Source organism: Rattus norvegicus, chromosome 4 (genome assembly GCF_036323735.1).
Source record: "Rattus norvegicus strain BN/NHsdMcwi chromosome 4, GRCr8, whole genome shotgun sequence".
Classification (NCBI taxonomy): domain Eukaryota; kingdom Metazoa; phylum Chordata; class Mammalia; order Rodentia; family Muridae; genus Rattus; species Rattus norvegicus.
Window position 1 is genome coordinate 136,664,974 of NC_086022.1, and position 26,697 is coordinate 136,691,670.

A 26,697-nucleotide genomic window follows, 5' to 3' on the forward strand; every position below is an offset into this window, starting at 1 on the left:
AAGTCGACACAAAGCCACCAGAATAAAACTGAGCATTCAAAAACTTTTATTGTTTTCTTTAATATTGGCACAGATTATAAATAATTGACCTTTGGAGCTACAAAGAAACTACAACTAGGAGTTCCACATACTTTCTAATCCTGGAAAATCATTGGTCAGTAATATAAAAGCAACAAGAGGACTGTGAGATTACTCTGGTATTCCTTTTTTTATTTCAATATTTTTTCCATCTTTATTAAATTGGCTATTTCTTATTTACATTTCAAATGTTATTCCCTTTCCCGGTTTCTAGGCCAACATCCCTCTAACCCCTCCCCTCCCCTACTATATGGGTGTTCCTCTCCTCATACTCCCTCCCCCCAACAATTCCGTTCACTGGGGGTTCAGTCTTGGCAGGGCCAAGGGCTTCCCCTTCCACTGGTGCTCTTACTAGGCTATTCATTGCGACCTATGAGGTTGGAGCCCAGGGTCAGTCCATGTATAGTCTTTGGGTAGTGGCTTAGTCCTGGAAGCTCTGGTTGGTTGGCATTGTTGTTCATATGAGGTCTCGAGCCCCTTCAAGCTCTTTCTATTCTTTCTCTGATTCCTTCAACGGGGGTCCTGTTCTCAGTTTAGTGGTTTGCTGCTGGCATTCGCTTATGTATTTTCTGAATTCTGGCTGTGTCTCTCAGGAGAGATCTACATTTGGTTCTTGTCAGCCTGCACTTCTTAGCTTCATCCATCTTATCTAGTTTGGTGGCTGTCTATGTATGGGCCACATGTGGGGCAGGCTCTGAATGGGCGTTCCTTCAGCCTGTGTTCTAAACTTTGCCTCCCTATGCCCTCCCAAGCGTATTCTTGTTCCCCTTTTAAAGAAGGAGTGAAGCATCTGCATTTTGGTCATCCTTCTTGGTTTCATGTGTTCTGTGCTTCTAGGGTAATTCGAGCATTTGGGCTAATAGCCACTTATCAGTGAGTACATACCATGTGTGTTTTTCTGTGATTGGGTTAGCTCACTCAGGATGATATTTTCCAGTTCCATCCATTTGCCTATGAATTTCATAAGGTCATTGTTTTTGATAGCTGAGTAGTATTCCATTGTGTAGATGTACCACATTTTCTGTATCCATTCCTCTGTTGAAGGGCATCTGGGTTGTTTCCAGCTTCTGGCTATTATAAAAAAGGCTTCTGTGAACATAGTGGAGCACGTGTCTTTGTTATATGTTGGAGCATCTTTTGGGAATATGCCCAAGAAAGGTATAGCTTGATCCTCAGGTAGTGCAATGTCCAATTTTCTGAGGAACCTCCAGACTGATTTCCAATATGTTTGTACCAGTCTGTAATCCCACCAATAACGGAAGCTTGGTCCTCTTTCTCCACATCCTCGCTAGCATGTACTATAGCGTAGTTTTTGATCTTAGCCATTCTGACTGGTGTGAGTTGGAATCTCAGGGTTGTTTTGATTTGCATTTCCCTGGTATTCTTACAAATATCCTTCCTTGGAGTTAACATTCCGCAGCCATCTGGTTTCATTGCAGACTCTTAGAAAGCTGTCTATACATCTTAAACATCACAACATATTTATTAGCATATACTGACATCATATCCTCTGCCCCATCCCTGTGCTTTATGCCTTCAGAAGATAGTAACTATTTTTAACAGATATACCTACACATATACAAATTGTATATATTAGAATTATTGGTTAATCCACATCACACTGCACATCAGCCTCTGTGTCTGCTAAGGTATCACTAGAAATTCTTTTCACTGGCCAAGGAATGACCAGAAATTTCCTGATAACAACTCTTATCAAAGTATTATTCCTCTCACTAATGTGTGTCTTATACTATAAATTAATTCAGGATATAAGTTATCTTCCATAGAGAAGCTAATTCAATGCCATATGTATGGTATTTTTAAAAGATACAGGAAAAGAAAACACAATATCCTCAGAGAGACATACTGTTATTAGTTTGGCAGATTCTGGACTCTGGGTCACGTACACCCAATCCACTCCCTTGTGAGTACTGTAAATGTGGTGCTACACAGGAGTAGCTTTGCTGGAACACACACATAATAGCACTCTCAATGGCAATAGCACTCCACTAGTCATCTACTGCAGAACTGAGTGCCGAAGCAGAGCCTATTTCTGGGTTTTAATGACTTCTTTGAGAGTAGCAGCTGCCTATGTATTAAAACAAACCAGAGTGGGCAAAGGTTGAGCTTCTCTGAGAGGATTCTTCGGCCGTCAGGGCAAACAGGATGCTTGCTGTGGTTGTTTACTTTCCAGAACTAAAGTGAATGCAAGGGTCTTGAAAAATACCGTGAAACCATCAAGAAATCAGTTTTGTGAACCACGGATTTATTAAGAAGTAGCAAACACCAAATCCGCCTTTCTTAACTTACTTACTAAATGGGTCATTTCATGACTATACTCGATGACATATAGGACTACCCACTACTTATTGTTCCCCCTCAAACTGCCTCTGGACCTCTCCTAACAGGTCCCATTCCCAACATCATGTCCGTTTAATTTTGTAATGCGCCATTGATATGCATGAGTGTGGGACCATTATCTAGAGAGTGGGCAACCTACTCCCTATATGGTGTTCATAGATCTTATGCCATTCTTAACATTAGGATAAATGTTCCAAAATCACGATACAACAGCAGCATTCAAGCTAATCATATGACTTACCTGATTTTCCCTATTATTACTTTTTCCTTATTCGTTTTTATTTTTAAAATTATTTTCGTATACACGGATGTTTTGCCCACTTCTATATCTCTCTACCACTTGTATGGAATGCCATAGAGGCCAGGCAAATCCAGACAGAGCATCAGAACAGATCCTCTGAGACTAGAGTTATGGATGGTTGTAAGCTGTCATGTGGGTGCTTAGAATTGAATCCAGGTCCTCTGGAAGAGCATCCAGAACTCTAATGCTCTGACGTATCTCTTCTGGCCCCATATTTGATTTTTATATCATACTCAGATTAAGACTGAGCAAGATTGTCCTTCCAAAGTGCTTCAAATTTGAAATTGCACAGTTATATGAAAAGGAGATAACCAACCTATCAGTAGTGTTTAGAAACTGTGACTTTTCAGTCACTGGGTCACATTTATCCTAAGATCCAGGTTTGGAATACATCATGTCCATTTAGACACTTAAAGATGTTGAGTATAAACATAAATTTGGGCTACTGAAGAAGATATTAGCAATCCTAAACTCAACAGTATGGCAGGCATTCCCTACTTCCACAGACCTCCGCCATAGAGGATGAAGTTTGCAGGGCTACTGGAGAGTAATTCACCTCTAATGACTGACAAAATGACTTTGATAATCAACCAAAATCAGGACTGAGTCATTCTGTTTTCTGCCTCAAATGCTTTTTAGCTTTTTTCTGAGTACAAAGTCTATTTTGAGCATAAAGCCCCAAATAATACAACTTTCTCAGAAATTCAGTTCAGTACAATGGACTGCACATATCCCCAAAGCATCATTGTTTATAATTTGAATGGAGGCTATGCCTTTTATTCTTAAATCTGTGCCTTTTGGACCCTATCACAGAATAATAAAAACATACCATGAAATTGACACATATATAAAATTCATTTTAAAAAGTTAAAAATATAGCCATGCTTTTTGATGAGTGTTGAAAGGTATGTCATGTCAATATGCCACCTGGATTTGGAAAATGGTTTGAATTAAAAGGGTAATATTTCATGATGTCTGAATACTATGTGGACTTATAATTTTCATGTCTATAAACCAAGTATCACTTGAGCTCAGTAACATTCAGGTGTTACTTGCTCCGTGCAAAACTTCTGGGTTTGAATAGATGTTGAGGGCCAGAGAGCCTTAAAAAAATGTGAAAATGCCTATTATCGAGCATGTTTCAGAAAAGTCTGTTAATTATTATTCTTAGATTATATCATGATATGTATATTCTACTAGAAGCAAGTGTAATATTAGAACAAAACAGATATGAGTTTCCCTCAATATTCCCCTACTCACAGGCTTGTTAACCAGCATCTCTGGACACTCGGTTCTGTGGTATGGGAATTATGAGACTAAGATGAGATTTTGGATTCAAAGACTAGCAGTTCTTTATCAATGAAATAAATGGAATTTGACATTAATGCATATTTTTTGCTTAGTGCTGCATCAAATTTTGAATTATATCTGAGGAAAGTAATTTATGAGAAAGTAATGTAATAAATGGCTTTATTCATCACAGCTCTGTATCTCCATGACAAAAAAAAATCGGATGGAATAGTATTTTCCTTTAAGTGGTTGTAAACACTCGTACCCATGTTCAGTTATCTAGTATAGCGAATGTTTCAGTTTTATACCTAAAACAAAAGGTGACTATTAATTCGTGGAGGGTAGACACCTCATCAAAAAAGTATGGGTGGATATATTAATATTGCTGCATGAATCAGTTTTCAATTTGAAAATTCAACAAGGATTTATTCTTTACATTGCTTCCAGAGTACTATGGAAGCTCAACAAAATAAACAGTAAAGAACTGTCAGAGAACTCAAAAATCTGAAAAATATGTAATTTCATATATATTGCTGGGAGCGGAATCTTAATTTTCTCTATTCTCTTAAAATAGGAAATATGGCCACACATTGAATATTCTGAACTCTCTACATGGCATAATAAAGCAAATTTTAAAAAGTCAGAAATGGCCACAGGTATGCCATAGTGAATGTCATTTAGTTAAAACCTGATTTTCACTCAGGAACATGTGACCCACATTGTTCAATAGACAATGATTCACACTGCTCACACAATTACATTCTACCTACCATCATTTCTCTATATTTTACAGACATTTGAACTTGAGTATTACTTGCATAATTTCATATGCTATTAGAATGGGAAATTCTGGGGTTGGGGATTTAGCTCAGTGGTAGAGCACTTGCCTAGGAAGCGCAAGGCCCTGGGTTCGGTCCCCAGCTCCGAAAAAAAGAACCAAAAAAAAAAAAAAAAAGAATGGGAGATTCTGCCTTCCTATACATCTGGAAGGAAGCTCAATACTATGTGATCTTGTAAAGAGACAAATAAATATAAAAGTTTATTTGGAGATTAAAAAGCTGGGAGCTTTACTTTGAACACTTAGAAGTAACATAAAACCTCATATAAATGCTGCTGCGAGCCTTTGAACCTCCCCAGGTGGCATGCGAACTGGCTGTGCATGTTGAGAACATTCTCGGAACAGACTGAGCCCTTGGTGTTGCAAATATAGAACAAGGAAGTGCCACACCTAGAATCTAGGTGCTGTTTGAGCGATGCATTAATTTTATTAGTGCTTTCCTGCCCGTGGATGACACTAATCAATGTTAAAATGGCAGCAGGTGATCCAAAAACTGCCTGAATGCCTTAATTTTAAACATTAGCAACCTTCACGACTCCTCCTTGGAGATGAAACTGGGGAAGCAAATGGAATTCATATCCCTACAAAACATGATGTGTAGATATCAGCAACAATTAATAATGGCAGATTAAACAGTCATGCCCTAAGGTCAACACACTGTGAAGCTGTCGAGGTTTAAGAAAAAAATCCTGGAACAGAGTCAAAAGATTCAAAGAATGTACATTCTGATTCAGCACAGTGTGAGAGCTTAACCCTCCCCTAAAACAGCCCTTTGCTTCTATCTATTGACTATCTCCCATAACCAAATGTTGGGACTTCCATGATTATGCAGAAAATTCAAGTAAAAGAGCCAAACCAATGCCCCACCATTAAAACCCATAAAACTACACCTCGAATACTTGGAACACAAATCCTGAATACACAGGAGATTCTGTCACTTTTACAGTAATAATTTTAAAAACCTGACATTGTTATTATAGTTAAAATATACAAATTGTTTTCTTTATAAATGACAGCTAGCAATATGAGCTTTGTCTCCAGAATACTGGTAAATAAGAAAATAAACCCAGATAGTGTGAAGAGAAAATAAATACAAATACAGAAATGAGATAAGAAGAGCTTAGTTTCTCAGTGGTCATACAAAAATTTGGAAAAAGATAGTATATTTAATGGCCAGCTATAAGGATAAGTTTTTTTTTTACAATTTTAGGTGATGTGACACTGCTTGCATTCAAGTTTTTTCAATGCTAACAGAATATTGAACAAAGATTTTTCGATGCTTTAATCAAGTTTATCTGACATAAATGAAGTAGACAGGGAGTTAGTGAAGCTGAACTAATGAACCTAGAATATTTCCACTGAATATTCCGCCTAAACACTACAGGATACACATTCTTCTCAGCAGACCATGGGAGTGTCTCAAAAATGGCCCACATTCTAAGACACAAAGTAAATCTCAACAATCTTAGAAAAACAGAAATAAATCTGTATTCCATCTGACAATGGAGTAGTACCTGGATTCCATAGCCAAAGACACCCGAGAAAATACAAACCCTCATGGAGATTAAACAGTATGGTATTGAATGATGAATGAGTCACAGAGGAAATGAGGAAGTTTATAATGTTAAATTAAAATGAAAATGAAAACAAAGTATACCAAAACTTGTGGGCTATCATCAATCAATTTTTAAGTACTTAGTTTTCTAAACTTTGAGAGATGGGTGGAATAGTGAGCTAAAATTACTTGATGTATATTGTAAATATACAATATGCCTACTCTTCTCTCCAAGAAGTCCATTCCTCAAGAAGGAAAGGTAAGGCAATATGCACAGTAGCCACTGGGAAAGCTATCCCAGGTGAACATCATTAGAGTATCAAGGTAAATCTATCCTTCAGCTCTGTTCAGCATTTTGATATGATGACGTGACATTTTTACTCACCAAGTTCACACTCAAGAGCCAAGCAAAACATCTTGTAATGTTGTCAGAGAGTGTGCAATTTGTATCGTATCACTGCTATGCCATGTTGCATACAGACCACAGTTAGACATGTTTATTAGCCATACCAAAGTAATGTCTAGCCAAGTGCCTAATAACTCTGCAATTTCTGATTTAAGAACAGCTCCGTCTGCAAGGAACAACCTCCTTTCTATAGCCTAACCTGCTAGGAATGTTCTGCTTCTGTTCATTTAGGCAACATTGTTTAGCTGGAAACAATCAAAATGAAAAATACTCTGATATTTCTCTTCACGTACACATATACACTAAGGTCTACAGACAGACAGATAGACAGACAGACAGAGAAGCACAAACACAGTCATGTAGCAGGGTTGGGGGGGAGGCTGCCTCTGAAATACCTGCATGTGTCACCTATTTCTCTACCCAGTATGAAGCCATAGCCAAACACTACTTTGCTGTAAGGATACGCACAGCACAGTACCCATAAAAATACTTTTTGCAATTTAAAAGCAAGAATGAAACTTTTTAGGGAAAGTCCTATCTGTGCTAATAAATAGCTCTTTGTCTTAGATAAAGCATCTAAACCGTAAACATGTTTCTGAAGGCAGCTCCAGAAACATGCACGGATGCATATACATATATGCACATATATTCAGATTAGTGTAACTCAATGTTTTTAAAGTATTTTTCACATTAACACATATCATATCTTCTTTGCCCCAAGGAATAATTTTTGGCTAAAATTCATGTAAAAGTTGCGTGGTTATGGTAGCCAGCCATAACCAAGAGACCCTTAGGGCAAGCTAGTAGGTAAGACTAACCAACTTTCTAAGCTTAAGGTTTAACTGGTAGGCCTTGCCTCAGTTAGTAAATTGGAGAGGCATGAAGAAAGACACCTTATATTAACATTGTGTGTACACAACTGAACACATGTGAACATACATACAACATACATACATGCAAAAATATGTTCATTAGTTATACATTCCAATGATATAGAGCTTCCAAATCACAAGGTCTACCACATTCTGTCACTCTCTCTAATTCCAATTCCTCAAACATGAGGAACATGAAGAACCTTCCACATGTTTGTTCAGTCCTTCTTCATTTCTGTATCAGAGCATGGAATCTGATCTTCCTCTTTTGATTAGGTATCCCAAATCTTACTTAAATACTTTCACACATTGTACTCACTGTATAAAGGCCTCTCCACCTAGATCCCCTTCTATGACACTAGTAGATACTGATACAGATACAGAGTTCCAATATTCTCCTGTAGACGGCTTGCAGCTCCTGCCATTAATTCTTCAACCACTTCAACATAACAATTCCAAATCCCTGTCTCCTTCTGTGCCATTTATTTTTGCTTAATTGCTTCATTATCTTCCCACTCAGGTTCAAACCTTCAACAATCTGATCCCTCACCTAGAATAATGATGTAACTGCTCTGCTGTTTTGACTTCATCATCTTTCTCCTCTTTAGTGTTATCTTTGTACATCAACTGCCACTGGTTGGACATTGCTGCACATTTTTTAACTCAGAACTGATACAATCCCTCCTGGAGCCTCAGGAAACTATCAAAATGTGCAAGGCTCTGGAATTTAGAAACTTACATGACTCCTCAGATGGCCCCAACCCAAAGTTATATGTGCAGAAAACACTTGCTAAAGGGAGAGGTTGAAAGAAATGCACATTTCATCAGTCGTTCCCCATACTGGGGTAGACTTCTTAGTGATGCAGCTGCTTGTCAGTCATCCATGCTCCTGAAAGTAATTCTTAAATACTCAAGATGCTCACCAAGATAAACTTGGATGGAACTGCTTTTGTTTTATAATCTGTCATCACAACCCTAGTGTAGATAACTAGGATTTCTTCATACCCACCTCCCAGGAAAATAATGCAACAAACATAACTTCCACTACTCTCCAAGTATCATCTCTGTCATTTATCCTTCCAGTCTAGCCTATTAACATCCCATTGGAGCAAGCTTTAAAAGCAAAGCTAGAATGATAGCACACACCAATCTTTAGGCCTGACAACTTCCTTTCAAAATATACCACCAATTATAGTTTTATTCACGATATAACAATGTTATTTTTCTAATAAAAAGGAAAAAATCAAATAAATTAATTTAGTTATGTATTTATGTAACTCCAACTGTGTAATATTACAGTTTCAACATCTGATCTGTGTAAAAACTTATTTTAATTGGATATTTTTTATTTTCAAATGTTATTCCCTTTCCTGATTTCTCAGACGTGAGCCCCCTATCCCATCTCCCTTCCCTTCTTCTATAAGGGTGTTCCCCTCCCTGAGAGACACAGCTAGAGCATGTCAAATACAGAGATAAATGCTTGCAGCAAACCACTGAACTGAGAACGGGAGCCCAGTTGGAGGAATATATTGAAATTAGAGAAAGGATTGTGTAAAAACTTTGTTGATTCTTTGAGAGTTTTACATCATGCACCCCAATCCCACTCATCTCCTGACCCCTTCTTATCTGCCCTCTGCTCTTGCAACATCCTCACTCCAACAAACAAAACAAAAATATAACAACAAAACATCTCTTTGTGGAATCTCTGTGTAAGGTGTCCCAGTGTATCACACAGTATACCCTTTTGTCCACACACCTTTACTTGCAAATGTTCATTGCAATGAGTCATTGGTCTGAATATCCCCTCCTTGGAACTCCTCTCAGATGTTCTGTTGCTAACCTGTGTCATGCAGTCCCTGCAGCTTTGGATCATCAGGGAAATGCTCCTTCCCTCACTCCAGCAGATCATAGATGGGGTAGATGCTAGGGTGTGTCAATTCACAGCCCCGAATCTGGGCCTGGGTGGTATCTGACTTGGTCAGCCTACCAACTCTCCTGAGCACAACCCCCCAGGGTAAGTTCTCCAGCACTGCATATACTAAAAAATGTGTGTTTTGTACTTTTTTGTCTTTAATGTAAATGTTATTCCATGCTAGTATCATATAAGTTAAGAGAAGGCAAGCCTATGTCATACTTTCTCTAAACTTACCTTTTCTGAAAATTATTTTAAATGGTATCCAGCTTCAGTATAATGCTTATGGCCTTATGATGTGAGCTGTTTGACATGGAATTGTTTTGTGTTTTTATACTAAAATTCAAATACATAATCTTATTCACACAAGTTAAGACATATCCTTAGCATAATACTTAGCCTAATTATTAAACTCTAAATTCAAACTTGACTCCTTTACATATATGAGTTTTATGAAGTTGTTTAATGTCTCAAGACCTCTCAGTTCCCCATTTGTAAAATAGAGTTAAAAACAATGAACAGGCCAGAGAATCAACCAAAAAAAAAAAAAACAAAAAAAAAAAAACAAAAAACAAACAAAAAAAAACAAAAAACTGCTACAACTCATCTGTAAAATGGACTCAATAACAATGAAAGGGACAGAAAATCAATTAAACTATTACTGATATGACTCAGAGAAACTCCTTAACATAATCCTTGAGAAAAAGTAAGAGCTTAGCAAATGACATTGTTTGGGGTCACAACTCAAATGGTGCCTTCTCCATTACTGTTTTTCTTTCTGAATCTTCATTTCCTCAGGTAAGTACTCAGACAACTTCTACTACTCCTTATGTATTTTTATTAAATTAGAATCTTGTATCATGACAGCATTCCTACCATTGTTTACATGAGCCTCTTTTCCTAAGCTGACTGCAGCCTGATTCTCTTGGCCTCCTCTAGATCCTTTATCCCAATCCCCACCACAGTCCTCTGCTCAGTACTCAGCTCACTTAATGGCGCTTCAGAAGTGGCTGGCTTGCAGTATGTGGGATGTGCAGGAGGAAGAAAGGAGCAGAAAGCAGGAGTAAGGCCAGGGCAACACCACAAGATGAGAGAAGACAAAGATCTAAGCTCCCTATAGAAAGGAGAGAGGCAAGTAATAAAGGACTAGAAGGACAAGGACACGGAGGAACTAGCATCAATTCTACCTTCCCTTTGTCTGAGGACACACTTGCAGCGATTGCCTGAGATCAATAGCGTTTCATATGAATGCAAGCATGTTTCATATGAATGCATGTGTGTGTTTCTCTCTCTCTCTCTCTCTCTCTCTCTCTCTCTCTCTCTGTGTGTGTGTGTGTGTGTGTGTGTGTGTGTGTGTGCATACATCTACAGTCCATTATTCAGGAATTAACACTTAACTACTGCACTCTTAATGAGAGTCCCCATCCATTTAGCCCTTCTAATACGATCCAATTCATGGAAAAGCATAATAAGCAAGGGGACATTTTAAAACACTTTTACGTGATGAGTGCTGTAAGACAGCTTAACACGTAGGTAATAGGAATTGAATCAGTTTAAATGAGCACTCCATTTCCAAGACTTAGTGGACTAATTATAGGATACTTTTGAGAAACTAGCTATTTTAAGAGCTAAACGAAAAATGCGGGTCTTATTTAAATTATGTTTGTTGAACTCTAATTACACTTCCAAAGCATCCTTTAAAGTTGGCGTAGTCTTTTCTTACTCAACATCAAATACAGAAAGTGCTAACACGTGCAGCTAATGGCCAATGTTAAAGGAGGAAAATGTGCCAACCATGCTTCCACATCTTTAGCTGATACTCACATGTATATTTGGTTGGCCTGTCAAGATTTTAATAAAATAAATGAAAAACAATGCTAGAGATCAGCTGCTGCAGTCGCAAAAATGACCTGAATGAAGTTTATCTGTAAAACACGTAATGTTTCAGGACATATTAGCAGGCAACAGTGACATCTCCATTTTACCAGTATAAATACTATCAAGCTATGTAACACTGTTCACAAGGCAGGAGAGAGGAGATGAGAGCCATCTCTGTTTTAAGAAACAAGGACCTAGAAGTATAGTCCCTAACACCTGTTAGGTTTCTGACCCAACAAAAGGCTGAGATGTATATTTAACATACAAAAGGAGACTTGGCTTCCAGATTCTCCCAGCATCCTTCAGTCCCAACCTGGCATACCTAACTCTTAACGCTGGATTTTCCAGCCAAGGGTAGAGGTTTCTCCAGCCCATAAGCTCTTTCCTATATAATCCAAATATTTTGTTCTCTATCTTTTTCCCCATCTGCATTTTCTCTTTCCATACCAGTGCATGCTTTTTCTTTTCTTCCTCCTGCCCTTTGACTCCCTCCATTTGGTGACTTCCCTGGCTTCTTTCCTTTGGACCAGTGAATTTGCCCATGAGAAGTGACTTCCCAATAAGCCTGCCTTTAAACACTTTAATTAGACTTGAATTGGCCCATTTCACCAGTAGAGAATAACTTATCAACATAAAGAGAAAAGAGAAAAGAAACATAGTGAGTCATGTTGAGGTTATCGGTAGCTCAATAAACATGTTTAATCATTTTCTAGATGATGGCAAGCATGGTGTCGGTAAAACCAATCGAAAAAGGTATTGGAAGAGCTTGAAGGGGCTCGAGACCCCAAAAGTACAACAATGCCAAGCAACCAGAGCTTCCAGGGACTAAGCCACTACCTAAAGACTATACATGGACTGACCCTGGACTCTGACCCCATAGGTAGCAATGAATATCCTAGTAAGAGCACCAGTGGAAGGGGAAGCCCTGGGTCCTGCTAAGACTGAACCCCCAGTGAACTAGTCTATGGGGGGAGGGCGGCAATGGGGGGAGGGTTGGGAGGGGAACACCCATAAGGAAGGGGAGGGGGGAGGGGGATGTTTGCCCGGAAACCGGGAAAGGGAATAACACTCGAAATGTATATAAGAAATACTCAAGTTAATAAAAAAAATAAATAAAAAAAAAGAAAAAAAAAAGAAAAAGGTATTTGAAGGAGAAATTGAAAAGCATATTTTACTCTCAGGTCATTATGAACTTAACAGTGATTACAAGAAAATTAGAAAGGAAGGTAATTGCCTTATGATCACATTGAACACGATGGATGGTATTCTGGAGGTGTGCACAGTTGTGTATCAGTAGGAGTGGATAGTATCTGAAGAGACACAACCACCAGCATAAAACAAATAGAGATGGTGCATTTACAATGCAGGCTGTAGTTGAGAGTTTATTCTGCACGTTTCCTGTGATTAAATACACAATATTGAAGGGAGCCTGAATTCAATTATTGTGTCTTTAAACATATGAGCATTAAAATAAAGAGGTGCAAGTAATGTTAACAATATTGTAACTCTGATAAGACAAATATTGTTATTTCTTTCTCTCATATGTAAGAAAACTGATCTTTAAAATTATGAACTTTCTAAACTCCTGGGTGAATTTTATTTGCTAGAACAAAGCTCTCAGGCTACTCGCCTCTCATATAGTCTCATTTATAGTGACTAGTGGCTCCCAAACCAGATAGCAAATAACATTGTCTCACACAGTTATTTTCTACATCACATTTTATGTGCATGAGTTTGTCTGCATATATGTATGTACACCGTGTCTGTGTCTAGTGCCTGTAGAGACCATAAGAGGGCATTAGATCCCCTGGAACTTTCGTTACAAATGATTATGAGCCACCATATTGGTGATGGTGATGGGAGCTGAGCACAGTTCCTCTGTTAGAGTAACAAATGCTCTTAACAGCTGGGCTACCTTTGTAGCCATTAGAGTTAAAAGATTTATGTTTAGGTATTTAAGAAGTAGAGAAGTGGTTTCTTTGAGATCTTATTGATTCTTAGTCAATGACCTTTATTCCACAAAGAAAGGATTCAGGAAGTAAAGCCATCTTTTGATTTCAGAAATAAATAGAAGTCTAAGTTAACCACAGTGACCAAAACAGTCATTTAAGCTAAATTCTGCAAACTATTTCAATTCCTTCATCTAATTAAAAAAAATAGTGTCATTCCCACCATACCCTGGACCCAGAAATAGACTTCCACTGCTTAATATCAATTGTATTAATTTTTGTGACATTGGTTTTCTTTTACCCCTAATGATGCCTCTTCCTTTTCTGGTTTTACTGAATTCCCAGAATAAAAATGTTCTGTTTTGTTGCTCTGGTCTTCCTAAATCTGTCTTAAACTTTTACAATGTCAAGTACTAAATGTCAACTTGTCTAAACAAATATGAAAAATAAGAAGGAAAATCACGAGAAAATGATACATAAAAAAAGGCTTACTGGGAAAAGCTAGAAAAACATCAACTACACAGACTGGCTGAACATAGTAACTGCATCCTTTAGTAAACATAAGTTGCTTTTATTAATACAAAAACTGAGTAGCATATTCCTTATCTTAATTTGGGTTAATATTGCATGAAGAGACACCGTGATCATAACAACTTTATAAACAAAAACATTTAACCAGGGCTGACTAACAATTCCAAAGGTTAATTCCTTTATTAGGAAACATGGTGGCATGCTGGCAGTTATGGTGCTTGAGAAAGAACTGAGAGCTCAACATCCAAGTCAGAAGGCAGCAGGAAGGTTTCCACACTAGGACTAGCTTGAGAAAAGCCAGCCTCCACAGGGACACACTTCGTTCTACTATGCCACACCTACTCCAAGAAATCCACACCTTCAAATAGTGTTACTCCTCATGGGCCCAGCATTCAAACACCTGAGTCTATGGGAGCCATTCATATTCAAACCATCACTGTCCCTCACACATAGATGTATTTTAAAACATGCAAAGAAACAAGTATTTATTGATAGATTATCATACTCTTAAAATCAACCTTTTAATTTTAATGATGCAAAAAGAACAACAATAACTCACATTCAGTATTTTTTGTATTAAGCAAGAGACTGAGAAATCATTGTCTGTAGTATAATTATGAAGACTACCAATTGTCTAACCAACATACTCCACAGAATATGTTAGACAGAATATAATTTAGTTCTTCCTTGAACATTTTACTGCTGTTAAATTGCATTTCTATAAATTCAAGTTGAGATTTAACTTTCTTATGGATACTTTCACATTTAGGTATAATACACTCTGTAAACTGCCGTAAATGTGTAAGAGATGCAGAAACACAAATGTAGGCACATGCACAATGTAATTTTGTGTGTGTGTGTGTGTATATATATATATATATATATATATATCTCCACTTCAGAGATTTCAGGATGGCTTCTACAAAAGGTATCACCCTGAAAGATATGCCTACTGATGTGGGCTGTCATTTTGATCTGTCTAGAAAAACAAAAAAGTGGAAAACTATGTAAAATAATTAAAGACAGAAAAATATTTTACTTTGTATGATAGCATTGATCTTTCTCCAAAGCCCATTTAGCAAATCTGAAATTTGAATATAATTACCACCATTTCCTTCAGTACTAGAATCTGTTTTAGGATTATAATTACATAGCTTAAAAAAACATAAATACTGCAGTAGTGGGATTATACCTTTGTAAGTTTTGAACATCTAATCTGATATTGATCATGAACTTATATATTAATATTTAAATATATAAAAAAATTTTAATTTTAATAAAAGAGCCCACACATCTACTCTCATATAGATGTATGTAAATCCTGTGTTTCTTACTGAGAATTCCAAACTGACTCATTAGAATCACAAATATACTACACTTTTATGAAGCTCAGGCTTCATAAGGAAAAGGATCTTCTAAGACCTAGAATATGAGTGCTGACTTCTTTTTATGATGAGAAGTGATTTTTATAATAGTCTAATTTCAACTGGTTCAGATAATGTAAAAGAACAAAGGGGTAAAGGGGTAAGAATGCTACGCACAGGCTCATAGACCAAGCAAACATAGCTAAATGCTACAATTGTCAAACCAACAGATAGCGTGCTCTGCTCCTATTCCTCATATAAATGTATGTATTATCCCTCTAATCAAAACAGAAAGAAAAATAGAAAACCATAGTTCTACATGTTCTATTATATATTATAATGATTCAAACTTTTCTTACCCACTCCCCAAAAATATGCCGGTAAAATGAACACAATAGACTATCAAAAGAATTTAAAAAATAGAGTTTTAGAGTATAAATATGAAATATTTTCTTTTGTCTACCCTTTTATAAAAAAAAAAAACCAAAACTGTAACAAAATGTCCTAAGTACACATTATGAGAAAAATTTCAAGGAAACTATCATCATATTTGAAACTGTGTATTTCTTCTCAGATGACTCAATCTCTACACATCTAATCAGAGGTAACCATGGTATATCGAGATCAGAAGAGGTAGGTCTCCCAAGGACTAAGCCGTTAATTGTCTACCCAATACTAAATGGTCAGCCCTCAAATCAGATGTATTTATATAAGACACAGCACTAAATAGAGTTAAAAGGTAGTAAGCACATTATTATATATTATATAATATATATGCATTAGTATATGCATTAAATATATGCATTAAATATATATATAATATTTAAAGAAAGGGAGGTTATAGATTTAAGAAGAGATGTGCTAGGTAATAAAGAACATAGAAGGAGGAATGAGGAGAGAAATGATATAAATATATTTCAATTATAATTGTGATTATATTATATATTTAATTATAATTAAATTTTATTATAAAAATATATATTTGTATAATTTCATTCCTTTCCTTCACCCCCTTGCAATCCAACTCTTGGACTAATAAATATATAAATATATGCTAATAAATATATAAATACAAAATAAAATGTGTATTTCTCAAGTTAAGTTGTCACACTAGGAACACTTATTAAATTCAGCAATATAATTTTAATATCTCACAGTTTTTATGGGAATATATTGACTTGTAAAAATTAGATAGAAGAATCATGAGAATCCAATTATGAGAATTAAGAATGGGAATCTTCTTTCTGAGAAAAATGATATGTTTGTCCTTGACCCTGGCGTAATTTTATGTTAACCTTTAAAAAGGATTTAAGAATAATCATGCATAGATGTGCATGCCTGTCATCTAAGTATGTGGAAGAGGAAGGCAAGATAATCAGGGTCAAAACAGTGAGATTGCAGTCCATCTGGGATACATAAAACCCCGTCTAAAAAACAAAAGCAAAGTATTTAAGCACATGACTCAAGAATAGTTCATACAAAATATAGCTTATTGTTACCTGCCAGGCAGCCAATGAATGAAAGCAGGATCAACTGTTTCCATGACAACATCATCTTTAATTGGCAAAAGCAAGAGTAACTCTTGTCTAGTCTCTGATGAATAGAATGCTTTGTCTTCAGGTAAATCCTTTAATCTGCAAAATATATGTAAAAAAAGAACTTAGACTTTTAAAAACCAGTTCTTTTCAAGAGAGATTTTCTTCTTTCCTTTAAATTCTGTATCATTCACAGAAATTCACATCCACAGATAAAACAAATCTTTCTTTGTTGTTGAAAACAGAAAATACTTGAAGTGCAGACACTTAAACACTGAATGCAAGTGATGGGAAGTTGCAAGCAGCTTATATAATTTAAAAAATTCAGGAGTGCTAAAATATTAACTATTCACACATTAAACTTTAAAACTTTTGCTAGATAATTGCAACAACTAAAATATTAACCTGAATTCCAATTTCTCTCATTTTATCTACTGGCAACATTGTAGTAAAGCCAATGGAGTTTTAAAAAGCAGATATCTTGAAGCAAAGGTTATTCAAATATCTGAATCCATGACCAGGCATACAAATAAATACAAAGTATTTTCAATATCTATTTATTTTAAAGCAGGTTTTTGTTATCAGAAACAAGTCAGAAAGGTCCCCATTGTGTATGTATGTGTGTTCCTATGTACAATGTTCCTCTGTACAGTGGTGGTCAAGAATTGGTTCCTCAGATATACTACACTTAATCAGAGTCTGTGTCCCAAACAATAAATGTCTAGATTTGCAGTGTGTACTTAGATCATTTAACCAGTCCTTCCTGTATGTCCACTGATGGGTCCTTCTATAGTAAGTGTTTTGGGGTGAGAAGTAAGAGATGGAATTTTACACAGATTCCAGGTATTGTGGATGCTAATTTTATATAGAGCAAGGAATCATGATCAAGAAGACATGCAACTGAGATCAACTCTTCTCAGGAGTAGTTTGGAAACGTAGACAATCGTGTGATCTTGAATCATTCTCACTACCTACCCAGTATTGTTAATTACAGATGTCCTTGAGATTTCTCCTGATGTAAACATCAGACAATGAATTTAAGAGCAAGTTCTTCACTTGGAAGATAAGAAATGAAACCATTCAAGGATAATGAAGAGAATCAGGAGGAAGGAGCATCATAGGAAGCAACGGCAGTTTATGCCTCAGCAGAAACCATGAGGTTCAGCATGGGATGGTTGGACATAGAAACCTAAAATTATCTGAAACTTTCACCTACTAAAGGACAAAAGTATGTAGGTTCTTATATATGTATTCTCACTGTGGTCACATGAGAATGGCTCCTAAGAGTGTTAATAACTTGGCACTTTTGATCTTTTAAAGATACATATCTTCACCTCACTGTAGAGAATGCTGAGAAGACTAAAATGAAACCTACTATGTGACACAGATATACCACTCACTGTCATAAACCAGAAGCACTAAACACCCTACTCCACTAATATTTTCTCAGACATGTTCATCACCTCCCTGCTCACAATACAAGGAAACAGAACCAATCTAAATATTCTTCAACCAATGGGCAATGAAAATGTGGTAGATTTACAGAACAGAATTTTATTCAACTGTAAAGAAAAATAAAATTAAGAAATGTGTGAGTAAATGGATGAAATTTGAACATATTACACTAAGTGAGATAACCCAGCCCAAGAAACACATATACAACATATACTCTACTATTTGAGGGTCCTCGGTACAGTCTTTAGGTGTAAGTATATAACCTCGAGTAACCACAGGAACTAGGGAAGTCACTGGGGATTTTGGTGCAAGTTGGAGCTAAAGAAGAAGAAATAGTAAGACATAAGTGCTACTATGTGAGAAACAGGAAAAACTACAGGCAGATTTTATCTTCTAAGAGGGAAGAAAAGGAAAAATTAAGAAAGAAGGAGAGAAGAGGTCTAAAGAATGACCAAAAATATAGAAATAGTTATGGGGAAATATTTTCTTTTATGCTTATTCAGAAAAACATTACACACACACATATACACACACACATATACACACACACACGCACACACACACACACACACACACACACACGTTGGAATGAAGTTAAGATCCCATTGCTGCAGATATCACATGCTTAGGAAACAGTACTTGAGGAAAACATCTTGGAACTGACCTGGACATCTTCTCTCTAAGGCCTGCCTCTCATATATAAGAAGTATCTCTCCAACTTCCGAAGGGAGACAAGCAACCTGTAGTCCTACTGTGTTGATTTTCATAAAAATGTACCCCAGGAGATTGAATCTTTGTCCTCAGTGGGTGGACAAGTTTGGGAAGGATTAGGAGGTTTGGCCTTGAAAGAAGCACGACTTGTGGGACAGGCTTTTTGCTTTTTGGCCTCCTGATTGATGAATGTGAGCTCCTAGCTGCTGCTCCCATCTGTTCCCCAGTTGTCTACAATCATGAAATATAACCCTCTGAAACTATAGCCAAATTAAATGTTTTCTTTCCGAAGCTGCCCTGACCACAGCAATAGAAAAGTAACTAAGACACCTACCCAGGTGTAGACCCTGTGAATCACAATGACTGGCCTGGGAAGATACCCATGACCCTGCAACAGTAACACTTATATTGTAGATGTAACAACCAGTGCCTGTTTGTGCTTTGATTTCACTCAGTAGGAGAGAATGCACTCCTGGCACTGCAAATCTAGTGAACTAACCAGAGCCAGACAGGTTATAGACCCAGCAAAGAGAACCTTCCAAAGCCATTCTCCTAAACCAATATAATTTCTAACTTGTCATTATACTCACTGAAAAGTATAGCTTTTATCCCTCAACAAAGAAGCTGCTTTTCAAAAGATGAAGATTATTACAGAGATCCAAAACTGCTTAGAATTTGGAAGTTAATGTGGGGGTGCCCATTCATAGATATTAAGTGCAACTCCTATATCCAAGTACAAAAAGATTGTAAGAGTCAGAAAATCAAGGCATGTACTCCTAGCTAGTGTCTTCTATCTGTGACACGGAAGCTAAACCCATAAAGTCTCTAATATAAGATTGCCTGAATATGATGAGCATGATGGTTATTAGAGAGTTGTCTTGTACACAGTGTATTTGGACAATGATTACTGTGTCCCACCCAGCAGATACCAAACACCAACACTATTGGGGATGTCAAGAAGTGTTCACAGACAATAGTTTACTATAGCTGTGCTCTGAGAGGCTTCCCCAGCACCTGAATAAGACAGATGCAGATATTCACAGCCAACCACTGGACTGATCCTGGGGACCCCAATAGAAGACTGAGGGGAAAAACTGAAGTTGCTGAAGGGGATGGCAAACCTTAAGGAGGACAACAATGTCAACCACCAGACCCCTCAAATCGTTCAGGGATTAAAACAACCAACCAAAAGCATACAGGAGTCAGTCCATGGCTCCCACTGATTATGGAGCAGAGGAATGCCTTATCTGGCATCAGTGGGAAGGGAGGCCCTTGGTCCTGTAAAGACTTGCTGCCCCAATGTAGGAGGATGCTACAGGGGTGAGGCAGGAGCGGGTGAGTGGGTGGGGGAGCATCTTCCTAGAGGCAAAGGGGAGGGAGGATGGGATGGGAGCTTGCAGAAGAGAGACCAGGAATGTGGATGACATTTGAAATGTAAATAAAATAATCAATTAATAAAACAAAAAGATAATCAATAATGATGCAGATACAGTGCTCATGTATGAGGTTCTCAAAATAATTACTAATAAAAGAATAAAGCCCTTTGAAAATTCAGTGAAATTCTAATAAAATGTGGTATTAAGCAAATTTTCAACAAACATTCTAATCATAAACGTGAGTTGTCAGGGACTAGACAAGGCTGCCCACTCTCTCCCTACTTATTCAATATAGTTCTTGAAGTTCTAGCCAGAGCAATCAGACAACAAAAGAAGGTCAAGGGGATACAGATCGGAAAAGAAGAAGTCAAAATATCACTATTTGCAGATGATATGATAGTTTATTTAAGTGATCCCAAAAGTTCCACCAGAGAACTACTAAAGCTGATAAACAACTTCAGCAAACTGGCTGGGTATAAAATTAACTCAAATAAATCAGTAGCCTTCCTCTACACAAAAGAGAAACAAGCCGAGAAAGAAATTAGGGAAACGACACCCTTCATAATAGACCCAAATAATATAAAGTACCTCGGTGTGACTTTAACCAAGCAAGTAAAAGATTTGTACAATAAGAACTTCAAGACTCTGAAGAAAGAAATTGAAGAAGTCCTCAGAAGATGGAAAGATCTCCCATGCTCATGGATTGGCAGGATTAATATAGTAAAAATGGCCATTTTACCAAAAGCAATCTACAGATTCAATGCAATCCCCATCAAAATACCAATCCAATTCTTCAAAGAGTTAGACAGAACAATTTGCAAATTCATCTGCAATAACAAAAAACCCAGGATAGCTAAAACTATCCTCAACAATAAAAGGACGTCAGGGGGAATCACTATCCCTGAACTCAAGCAGTATTACAGAGCAATAGTGATAAAAACTGCATGGTATTGGTACAGAGACAGACAGATAGACCAATGTAATAGAATTGAAGACCCAGAAATGAACCCACACACCTATGGTCACTTGATTTTTGACAAAGGAGCCAAAACCATCCAATGGAAAAAAGATAGCATTTTCAGCAAATGGTGCTGGTTCAACTGGAGGTCAACATGCAGAAGAATGCAGATTGATACATGCTTATCACCCTGTACAAAGCTTAAGTCCAAGTGGATCAAGGACCTCCACATCAAACCAGATACACTCAAACTAATAGAAGAAAATCTAGGGCAGCATCTCAAACACATGGGCACTGGAAAAAATTTCCTGAACAAAACACCAATGGTTTATGCTCTAAGATCAAGAATCGACAAATGGGATCTCATAAAACTGCAAAGCTTCTGTAAGGCAAAGGACACTGTGGTTAGGACAAAACGGCAACCAACAGATTGGGAAAAGATCTTTATCAATCCTACAACAGATAGAGGCCTTATATCCAAAATATACAAAGAACTCAAGAAGTTAGACCGCAGGGAGACAAATAACCCTATTAAAAAATGGGGTTCAGAGCTAAACAAACAATTCACAGCTGAGGAATGCCGAATGGCTGAGAAACACCTAAAGAAATGTTCAACATCTTTAGTCATAAGGGAAATGCAAATCAAAACAACCCTGAGATTTCACCTCACACCAGTGAGAATGGCTAAGATCAAAAACTCAGGTGACAGCAGATGCTGGCGAGGATGTGGAGAAAGAGGAACACTTCTCCATTGTTGGTGGGATTGCAGACTGGTACAACCATTCTGGAAATCAGTTTGGAGGTTCCTCAGAAAATTGGACATTGAACTGCCTGAGGATCCAGCTATACCTCTCTTGGGCATATACCCAAAAGATGCCCCAACATATAAAAAAGTCACGTGCTCCACTATGTTCATCGCAGCCTTATTAATAATAGCCAGAAGCTGGAAAGAACCCAGATGCCCTTCAACAGAGGAATGGATACAGAAAATGTGGTACATCTACACAATGGAATATTACTCAGCTATCAAAAACAATGACCTTATGAAATTCGTAGGCAAATGGTAGGAACTGGAAATATCATCCTGAGTAAGGTAACCCAATCACTGGTATGCACTATTGATAAGTGGCTATTAGCCCAAATGCTTGAATTACTGTAGATGCCTAGAACAAATGAAACTCAAGATGGATGATCAAAATGTGAATGCTTCACTCCTTCTTTAAAAGGGGAACAAGAATACCCTTGGCAGGGATTAGAGAGGCAAAGATTAAAACAGAGACTGAAGGAACACCCATTCAGAACCTGCCCCACATGTGGCCCATGCATATACAGCCATCCAATTAGTCAAGATGGATGAAGCAAAGAAGTGCAGACCGACAGGAGCCGGATGTAGATCTCTCCCGAGAGACACAGCCAGAATACAGCAAATACAGAGGCGATTGGCAGCAGCAAACCACTGAATTGAGAATAGGACCCCCATTGAAGGAATCAGAGAAAGAACTGGAAGAGCTTGAAGGGGCTCGAGACCCCATATGTACAACAATGCCAAGCAACCAGAGCTTCCAAGGACTAAGCCACTACCTAAAGACTATACATGGACTGACCCTAGACTCTGACCTCATAGGTAGCAATGAATATCCTGGTAAGAGCACCAGTGGAAGGGGAAGCCCTGGGTCCTGCTAAGACTGAACCCCCAGTGAACTAGATTGTTGGGGGGAGGGCAACAAGGGGGGGAGGATGGGGAGGGGAACACCCATAAAAAAGTGGAGGGGGGAGTTTTTGTTTGCCCGGAAACCGGGAAAGGGAATAACACTCGAAATGTATATAAGAAATACTCAAGTTAATAAAAAAATAAATAAAAAAAATAAATGTGAGTTGTATTTAACTTTGACAGTTAAAACACATTTTTCTTCAATGTGGCAATTTCAGTGTTATTCAAAAATTCATAGAAATTACAACTATACATTTTACAAACTATAAGACTTGTGAGACAAGATGGGTTAATACCTATATTCTATTTTCATCTAAATCTGGAAGAGTCTTTTTAATATAGTTACTTATCTCTAATCATCACTGTGAAAGTTTGCCACGGACTTTATAAATAATGAAAGCAATTAATAAGAATCACAATTTGACTTTTCAAATTACCAAGTATTGTCATGGAAAAAAAGAGACACATTAGAGCTCGTTCCAGTTTTGAAGTCACACAGCTAAAATAAACACAAAAGAAGTTACTGAGGCAAGACAAGTACAAAAAAAATGTCATCGTCTATAATAAGAATAGTCTACTTTTCACAGAAATCTTTTTAAAAAAAGGAAAAGACAAAACAAAACAAAGATATCCTTTAGAATGTCGGTAACAGACATTTGCAATGGAAAGATAAAGCGTAATATATTTATAACACATACTCCATGGCAGTCTTTAAATAGCCTACAGATTTAATACATATTGACAAACGTAATTGTTAATGTCAGCTGAACTAAAAAATGCTAGACCTTGGACTCAAAACAAAAATGCTCTAAATAGTTGTTCCTGGTTGAGCTAAAAGGAGAAAGAGACCTTTGTGGCTTCTGTCATCCACTTTACAAAATTGCTGCTAAGACTGCAAATCATGAAATATTGATATATATTATTTCAAATGTATACAGACAATTTTTGATGTTGTCTGGAAGGATGTTCAGAGTTCAGCCTCTTTGGGGACAAGAACGTCACAGTGAGACTTCTTTTCTACTAGAGTAACAAATACTTCACATCTTCAAGTGGAAATAATTGCATCAATTCTGTGTAAAGAAATTATGTAACATCACCAAGAAATGTCACCCTCATACTCCCTCACTCTCACAAACAGCCACCTTCACCTTTTCTGACTCAAATACCATCATTATGCTGCTTCATGCTTCTCTCTCTGTCTCCCTCCCCCTCCCTCCTCTCATTTTACAGCACACACACAGCACACACTGTACAATATCCACACGCATACACACACATGCATACATGCAACACTCACATACACAGAGAAAAACAGACACACACACACACACTTTTGAGAAAGTTTGAGATACTTAATACAGTAAAATATATAGCCATTGATTTTAAAAGACCGATTCCCATGAGAACTAGTTGCTCTGTGAATGCCTTGGATTGTATATGTTAGTTGCCTCTCCTGTAATTTTACCACAGAATGATGGGATCAACTACTAATGGCTTCGCTTTTTTTTTTGATGAAATAAATAACAGTAACAACAAGAAGTACAGACAGATTAGAAACAAACTGCCCTGAATCTACTCTGCTTTCATTCATTATCGTCATCATTAGAATCATCATCACCACACTTCCATTCATTCACTTATACTATGACAACATCCAGAAATAAAATTTAGCCCCTCTACACACTAACACTGACTCCCTCCTGCTAGATCCAAACTGGTTGGTAAGATGACATGTACAAGAGCCCTGGACCACAAGACCACGGTCCCTCAAAGCTTCCCTTATGATCCTGCAATTTGAAACCAGAATGTGCCCATTTTGATGTGACATTTGTCACCAGCGGTTCTGTATTTCCAGCAACACAGGCCATAACTAAGGCAAATGCCAATGGAATTCATTTCGTGCTCTGGAGGGAATTTTTGTCACGTCAACTTCCCTCCTTTGACACTTTATGAATCTTAACACTGATGGTGGTTATTTTGGAAGTGTTCCCATTTCGGCGTCAGACAAATATTCATTCATGTTGTGATGACCCCCTACCATAAAATTACTTTCCTTTGCCCTTCATAACTGAAATTTTGATACTATTATAACTCATAAAGTAAATGTCTGATAAGCAGGATATTTGATATGGGAACCCTGTGAATAGGTCATTTGACCTGTGCAAAGGGGTTATGATTCTCAGGTTGAGAAACCATTGTACTAGACAAAATGAACCTCAACTATTTCCAAAATTCTTTTTGTTTTTTGTTACTAATATCACTATTTAATTTTTTTCTTTTTGGAATTATTTTTTATTAATTATATTTGATCTTTTTTTACAGTCCTGTCATAAACCCCCTACCAATCTGTCCTCTGACAATTTCTCATCAATTCCTCCTCCCCATCTCCACGAGGATGTCCCCAACTCCCACCACACTAGGCATCCCCATTCTAACTCTCCATAGACTTGAGGCTCCATAATTCTTTAAACTGAAATAATTTGAGACATAGACATATCTGTATGTGATTATGCATTTGTGGTACATTTCTGGATATTTAAAATTTTATTTTTTCATTTAAAAATGAATATGACCTAAGAAAGAAAATTAAAATAGACATTAATGTAAATCATATTAAATTGCAGTAAATCTGAATAAACCATTTATTCAATGAAAATTTTATTTAAAATATAGGAATATTCCTGAGAAATCTAGACCCAGTGAAGTTATTATCTGGTTTAAACATCTAGTGAGGAATGCCATTGCTGGAATCCTGATAATTTTTCCTTTTCATTTTCTAGCAATATATATATATATATATACATATATATGTATATATATATGCAAAAAAGCATATGCCACTCTGCATACACTTTGGTTAGTTTGCAAATTATAAACACAAACATATTGTCTGGAAACTCTGAGTTGTCTTACATTTATTTCAGAGCCTTTTCCACTTTGTTCCCAATTTAGCCTCCGCCCTGGCAAAATCGATGTCAATGATACAACGTCAGGAGGAAAATTACACATTATTTTTTTCAATGGGTTCCACTAGTTTCATTCAAGTGCAGGCTGAAGGAGAAGACACAGTATCGAATCATGCCAACCCATGATCTTTTTCAAACTGTGACCCGGAAAGACAGTGCCTCCTGTGTCCACTTGACAGTTTTTCTTCAATATCCTTACTTTGCATCGACTCACTTGGCTATTTCCAGGGCATGCTGACCGAACTACAGGAACAACTTATATTTGACATGTTACTGTGACCCCAACTACATGTTTTAGGAAAAGGTTTTGTTTTTCAGCAAATTTAAGTTTCAATAAATAGTTAAAAGTTTCAAAGTGAACCTTCATCCTCCAAAAAAACAAAAACACTAACCTTTTTCTGAGAAAGCCAAGTTTAAGATACTCTTGAGAATTTTTAGAAAAGGACCCATTTTATTGCAAAGATATTTGAGGACTGTTAAATTTAATTATGGAAGAAAGATAAAATGATAAATTTCATAATATGTTCTTTATATTCATTTTCCAAATGAACAGTACTGGGATGTACCTGCAAATTTCCATAATTATAAATTTTGCCTGTGAAGACTTGATGAAGTCCTGAGTGAATGTGTTTTGGTGATGTGAGCATGGC

At 37.0% G+C, this 26,697-nt stretch overlaps 1 protein-coding gene across 5 annotated transcripts in view; it reads right to left on the bottom strand.

The window, feature by feature from the left end:
- Nucleotides 1-26,697, bottom strand: part of Cntn3 (contactin 3) — a 373,191-nt gene that overhangs the window by 267,399 nt on the left and 79,095 nt on the right. For 4 of the 5 annotated variants that reach the window (XM_006236968.5, XM_039108281.2, XM_039108282.2 and 1 more), the window contains exon 2: nucleotides 16,835-16,969. In XM_006236968.5, the coding sequence (XP_006237030.1) occupies nucleotides 16,835-16,889 (55 nt within the window). In that variant the 5' untranslated portion in view covers nucleotides 16,890-16,969. 5 annotated transcript variants of the gene reach the window in all.